At 43.1% G+C, this 6,904-nt stretch overlaps 1 protein-coding gene across 4 annotated transcripts in view; it reads right to left on the minus strand.

Moving 5' to 3' along the window:
- Nucleotides 1-313: 313 nt before the first annotated feature.
- The window catches only part of NKX3-1 (NK3 homeobox 1), a 16,286-nt gene continuing 9,695 nt past the window's right edge, over nt 314-6,904 (minus strand). The window contains exons 1-3 of one of the 4 annotated variants that reach the window (XM_025210149.1): nt 6,824-6,893; nt 4,071-4,482; nt 314-1,628 (exon numbers count right to left, since the gene is read on the minus strand). In XM_025210149.1, the coding sequence (XP_025065934.1) occupies nt 1,502-1,628; nt 4,071-4,482; nt 6,824-6,857 (573 nt within the window). In that variant the 5' untranslated portion in view covers nt 6,858-6,893 and the 3' untranslated portion in view covers nt 314-1,501. Of the gene's footprint in view, nt 4,483-6,437; nt 6,720-6,823 lie in introns of those variants that run through there. The other 3 variants (XM_025210151.1, XM_025210150.1, XM_006028703.3) reach the window with 3 other exon arrangements.

A 6,904-nucleotide genomic window follows, 5' to 3' on the forward strand; every position in this document is an offset into this window, starting at 1 on the left:
CTCCCAAGAGCAAAATCAGGAGGCTTATATACTTTTTAACAGTCGCTTACAACTCACGTGATCATATAGTGAAATTAGCTAGAAAAGCAGCTATAAGCATTACTTCATTACTTCTTTGCTGTTATCAGGATGAGAACTATGGAGGAGACAAGGGAGAAATAACACTCCCTGCCTGCACCTGGAAATCAGAGTTGTACATACTTTTTGCTATCTTCAAGGCCACGGTGAGCGAAGCAGTTGCAGAGGAGTTACAAGGAACAAACACTTTCCCTTATCTGTTCTACTGTCCACAGCCAGCAATTCTCCACAAAGCGGTTATGTCATCTTATAACTCAAATGATCAAAGTTTAAGGAATTTATTTTTTTTCTGATTTCACAATAGTGACCTGTTATACATTGCTATTTTGAAGAACCGCTGTTGTATTTGCTACTTTTGACACTTAATTGTATGAAGCTCCCACAAGGCTTGATTCTTCCATATGTACTCCGAGGAGTAGCCCCTGTGACTACAAAAGGAGAGCTGACATTTAAGAATACAACTTGACCAACAGATATAAGACATTACAGTATCTGGCCTGTACTGAATAAAGGCTGAAGCATGGCTTTGAGAGCCAGAGTCATATTTTTGGAAGTGGAGGCATTGCATTGAGGAAATATAAACTGTAGAAGGGGACTTATAGCTGTGCATAGTGTTAGTGAGGTTTTGGAACAGCCATCCAGTCAAAGACTTAGCTACTTTTAAAACGGAATTGGATCAGTTAGGAGGGATTATGTGATATGGAACCTGCAATAGCAGAAGACTTGGACTTTGAGATCCAGGACGTCCATTCCAGTATTATGTTCACAGGGTATGAACTCCCTTAGAAGCTGATTCCAACCCACTAAAATTTGAGCAGAGACTTCCATCAAGCCCCAGCTTTGCAGCCTTGAAGTGCTAGTAATTGTGTAGTAAGGACTACTTCCCATTCATGACCATGCAAGCCTACCAGGCCACATCTGCTCCAGCATGTGGAGTCATTTTAGCCATCCATGTTCTTTGCATACAAGGCCCAAGCACAGGTCCCACAGCTGCCTCCTATGCCAGCATACAAGGAAATAGGAGCACAGGTTCTTGCTAATGTATCCTTACCTCAGTGCTAGTGCACATTTGTCTAGCCTTAAAAATGCAGGAGTCTGAAACACAGATGGTAGAGTTTAAAAACAGGACAGAAAAAACCAACCCAGAAACCCACCACATGTTTCTAGGAAATCTCCTGCACTGTTTTATTCCAGGGTAAAATACACACATTGTTAGGGTGGTAATAGTATCAAATGCACGCGCATGCGTGCACGCACACACACAGAGCAACCATTTGCATTACGCTAATTCAGCAAAATACAAGGCAGAGACAGTAGAGATGAAGTGGCAAGAAGGTTTTGTTATTGCTCATATGCCAAGAGTAAAAACCCAGAGCTAGAACAGAAACATATTCCCATTGAAAAACCCAAGCAAGTGCTTAGTTCATATACAATTCTCATGACCCAACTCACTGTTGCCCAGAATAATTAATTGGAGCCTCTGCTTCCTTGCTCCATACCACGTGCAAAGTAGAGGAGATGCACTAAGCCTCAGTCTTCTCTTGCTTACACTGTATAAAGGTCAGAAATAATTTCAATGAGATCAGTTGCATTAGGTTAACCAAAAATCAGACCCTACCATTCTGACCAGCTAACACTTATGCTTTACACACATCTAAAGTGACCACAAGAGCAGCCAGGCAATAATGTGTGGATTTCTACATTCAGGTCTGATCCTGAATTGCGAATTCACTGAGAATCAGGGCCGTATAGCATATGTTCATAAGGAAGCTTTTGTTCCAAGTATTGTATAATCACTTCTTTTGGAAAGTGGCTCAACAACAGGGGTGGATTTGAAACATGTTTTGTAACAGCCTGGAGATGACCTTCCAATCTGAATGCTGACTAAGGGAGATGGGGTACAATCCTTTTAGAGCAAGGAGGCTGTAAACAGAGCATGAGCTGGGAGAAGTGTAATTTGAAGATACTAGCTGTTGCATTCAGACTAGTTAGAAAACAGGATGCTATCTTGCCATACATTTCAAACAACTTATACAACAGTAGTAACTGCAAAGCCAACATTCAATATCTGGGAGCTAATTAAATGACAAGCCATTCTTGATCGCTTGTGAATACACATGCGAAGTATTGTTATGTCACTGAAACTGCATAAACGTTTTGTCTGTGTTGCACTTCCACTGTTGCCTGGGAATAACTGTGCCCCCTTACTTCCTATAAAGACTAAATGTACTCAGTAGCACACACACAGTCACTATAGTATGTATTAAACTTACGCAAAATGAACATCACTGTTTCACGTGTGCACCATCCCCAGTTTGATCTACAAGGTTATCTGTACAACAAACAAGCCTATAAGTTCATTCTTAACACCACTAACCTGCTTTTTTTATCTACTTTTAGAAAGAAAATTATTTCTCTTTACTCTGAGTAGAGTTGAAAACCTTTCCATTTTAAATCTGTATGTTAGTGTTTAAATAGTGTCAAAACCCAAATATGAGAGAGAGCTGTCACTGTACTACTATTTTCTTGAAATCACTCTGTTTTCCTCAATCATTGCTAAGTCAGTGGGGGCATCCTATCACCGTTGAAAGTTATGGGAAAATTAGAGGGCTATGTTCTCAGCAGCTGCAAATTGTCTTGGATCCCACGTCAATGAAATTACATCAAAATCAGCTGAGGAGCCCCCCCCCATTTAGCGCATATAGCAAGGTGCGTGACCGTTTCACGTCTGGTATATGCAAGACATAATCACGCACAACTTCCCTAAGACAGCAGAGGCACAGCTTTAGACTTTCTGCTTCAGAAGCCTTTACATCGAGTCAGAGGAGAATTTTCTTCAACTAGCAGCATAGGTATTGTGGTACAGATTTGAGCAGTTTTAATTCCAAACAGTAAAAGGCAGTGATATGCAGTTTATGTACACATATACAACAATAGTTTAAATCAGTGGTTCTCAACCTTTTTGGACTCCAGGCACCCCTTACGGGACTTGAGACACCCTTCCATAACTTCTGTGAATTGAGTGGCACCCAATTAAAAAAAAAACCCCAAAATGGATTTTTATATTTCAGCGCTTACTTCCTTGCACAGGGACTGGGCTGTAGGGATGGGGGAATTGTGCAGGCAGGGGCAAGCCTGAGCCTGATTTATCTGCTCATCTCTTCACACCTCAAAGGACCCTTCAAAGCATCTGGTAGCATCCTGGGGTGCCCCACTTCCCTGGATGAGAATCACTGGTTTAAATGCTGGCATCTTTGACATGGCCTGACATTTGTAGGGATATACTATACACTCTTGCTTTAGGAACATATGACTCTGAATTCCCCTTCAAGAAAAAGCACTTATAAATGCAAGTAAAATAAAGCAGCTATTTGTTTTCCTAATTCAGTGCCCTTAGCTTTGCTCTGGTTGTTTGAAAGACCCTGTATTCAGCATCAGTTACACAATACAGTGTTAATCCAGATGAAAGAATAGAGGCAACTTCTATAGCACATCTTTTCCTTTCGGTTCTTACGTGGTGGTCATAGCTAAGAAGTTTTCCAGAAGCACCTAAATTCTGGGGATTTTCAATTCTGGGGGAAGGAAGAGAAGGAGGTGGGTTGAACGCTCTATCTTAGTGTGCAGATCACTATACAGGTATGCAGGAGAGCTGGGTTTTAATCCTGGCTCTATCACTGGGTAACATTGTCCAAGTCACTTTACCTCAGCTTCCCCATTTACAAAGTTGCACTTAGGATGCTGATCTCCCTTGAGAATGACTGATGAAAAAAAAGTGCTGTGCAGGTGTATGGCATTAGTAGGTGCTTTGGAAAATTTTATTTTAGATTTTTAAGCAGTGCTGAAACACCTTTAAGACAAATATGAGATGTAGTATGCTCAAGTTTGCTCAGAGGCACTTTCTCCCATGCCTGGTTAGTATTGGACAGACCAACATGGTAAAAAAGGAAGAAGTTTGGTTTAGACCCACACAACTGGTCATCAGCTGTAGTTACCAAAAAGATGGACCCCAGCCATTCAGGTAGTACAGATATGGGCAGTACTGGTAGCCGTTATACACAGAGATCAGCGAGGCCCTGGAGAGGTCCTCCCCTTTCAGGGCTGGGAGAATGGAGTTCTTATTGAGTCCACCAAGCTCGGAGGCTAGCTGCTTCCTCTTGGTTTTGTACCTTCGGTTTTGGAACCAGATTTTGACCTGGGTCTCTGTGAGCTTCAGGTTCTTTGCTAGGTGGGCCCGTTCTGGGGCCGACAGGTATTTTTGGTGACTGAACTTCCTTTTCAATTCGATGACCTGCATGTGAGAGAAGGCTGTCCGTGAGCGCTTTTGCTGCTTTTGGGTTCTTTGGGTACCAGGTAGGGACTTCAGAGGGCTTTCGCAGTCCGACAGGTAGGACTCCATGTGTACATCTGTAGGAAGGGAACAGGTCTTGTTATACGTTAGAAAGGAACAACAGCTTGTTTTCAGGCATTGTTTTCACATTTCCCAGGTTATCTTTGTTTTTCCTTTAAGTTCCCCCTCCCCTTGAAACCTGGATGCAACACTCACTCCATTAAGTGTTTTTTAATGTTCGTTTGTTTTGTTTTTTCCTGCTCAGGAATTACTGTATTACCCATACCACTATGTTGTCAGCTTGCAGGACTTTGTCATAGATCCCATAATATGGGCAGCCTTTCCTTAATGCCTGAGCTCCTGCATTTGTGAGTCTCGTTTCCCCCCTCCCCTCCCATCTTTTAAAACAAAAAGCTAAAGCTTCTACCCTTCTGTTGTTGTTAAAAAGCAAGTGCATCCAAAAGAGCAAACAGAGAAAAAAGAAAATGTTTTCAAAATCATAATAGTCACAAGTCAGTCTCATGACTGAGGACATATTTCCCAAATTTTCTTTTAATGCTTCAGGCTGGCTACTAAAAGTCAGTCCAAGGCCACGACAACAGATCCTGAGCACTTGCTACTCCCACTGAAATCAGAATATGATGTCTCCTTTCTACAGAGAGAATGGCAACACTCTTGCTGAAAGCAGGATCTGGCTTTCTAAATTCAAGTTTTTGCACTAGGTCAATGAAAGCTTTTCTGTTGCAAGACCAGCTTCTGGTCTGTCCAGAGGCTGCTTTTTTTTTGCTGATGAAGTCTTTTAGGGAACGGAGGGAGGCAGAGAGAGATATACCAGTATGCCAGGAGCAAAGAAATAAGGTCTTGATGCTACTTTGTAGGCTGTGGCTGCCAACTCTACCCTTCACTCTTAGCTTATTTTTCAGTATAATCAGTCTGGCCTGATCCAAACTGGTGCTGAGCACCCACCAAACATCAGGAGCTGCAAGTAAATCTGTATGTTTCAGTATTTGGCCCTTTACACTTAAAGCCCAGTCTGAAAGGTTTCTTAAAGGAATAGCATCAGGTTATTATTAAGGACAAAATGTTCTTCCCTGTTGACAAATGATGCCAAGAACTGAAAAACAAGAAAAAGGTTAGACTTTTGTTATTAATTTTGTTGCTCCAAGTAGTAAGAGAAGCTGGTTTCCTTTGTTTCCTGCAATTTCCCTGCTACATTTTCCTTTTAAATTTTTGCACTGCACTTGGCATGTTCCAGATGAGACTCATAAGCCAGATTTCTCAGCTATAGCATTGAATGGAGTCTGTCTGAATTACACCAGCTGCAGAACTACTTTGGTGGGGGTGGGGGAAGAGGCAGTATATATGAGAGTCCTCAAAAATCCTTAAAATTAAAGTAGTTGTTTGAAACATTCCTTTTGGTTCTAGACTTCGTACAGTCCGATACCAGATCTTCCATCCAAGTTCATTTTGACAGTCTCCCTTAGCAATAAACAGTGAGTCATTGTTTTACTCTGTTATTAATTATACAAGAGCTTGGGTGCCCCACCAAAATAGGGACCTCTTTTTGCAAAGTAGCTTACAGACATAACAGATCAGTCCTGCTCTCAAAGACTGTTTGCTCTCTCTGTCCATGTAAACACAAACTCTACCCACCAAACAAAACTCAGAAGCCTTCAGTCCCCAGAGAGTAATTTTAAAAGTTTCATTGCTTCAGTCACACCAAGAGTTTTAGGACCTGTCAGCCTGTAACAGCTGCTTCTTCCCCAACTCCCTTTATGAGCTATTTGCTTAAAACTATGTCCTCCTGTCTTTCAAGACTACTTGGGCAGTGAATATCAACTCCATATTCTCCATCCCATCCTGAGCTCCTAGAAACCCCACAAGGTTCAAGGAATGTCAGCAACGGGGCTGGAAGAAGTACAACTATCCCATCACTTGTTATTTATATATTGGATTAGTGCCTCAGGCCTCGCCCATGGACACTGAAACAGAAGACCATCCAGCCCCAAATAGGAGAAAAAGGAGTTAAGACCTGAGGATGGCTCAAAGTCAGCAGGAGCCCCTGATTCAACAGCAGAAGCAAGGATTTGTTCGAAGTAATATTCCTGTGTGAGAGGCAATGCAGCTGTTGCAGAGGAGCGCCCATCTGTCCAGCTGCTGGAGCACTACAGCATCTTGCAGATGCAGATTTTCCAGGAGAGCTCAAGGGCAAGCTCTTCTGAAACCTCGCAGTGACAGCCGCTCCGCGAAGTTCCCCACTTTAGGTCGAGAAAACTCGGGGTTGATTTCGGCCGGGAGCGGGCAGGAGCGTGACTGCTTTGCGGCGGGGCGAGTCTGCCTTGCACGGGGCACCGGGAAGAGCCTTGCAGCCACCACGTGCTGGAGGACGGGGGCTGTACCTCCACCTCATCCCCTTACCTGTGCCAGGATGCTGCCGTGGCTTCTCGTGCATTCGTGCTTGGCCTGGCGGGGCCCCCGGGGAGGCGGGGCTCCCCTCCC

Source organism: Alligator sinensis, unplaced genomic scaffold (genome assembly GCF_000455745.1).
Source record: "Alligator sinensis unplaced genomic scaffold, ASM45574v1 scaffold685_1, whole genome shotgun sequence".
In the NCBI taxonomy this organism is placed as follows: Eukaryota; Metazoa; Chordata; order Crocodylia; family Alligatoridae; genus Alligator; species Alligator sinensis.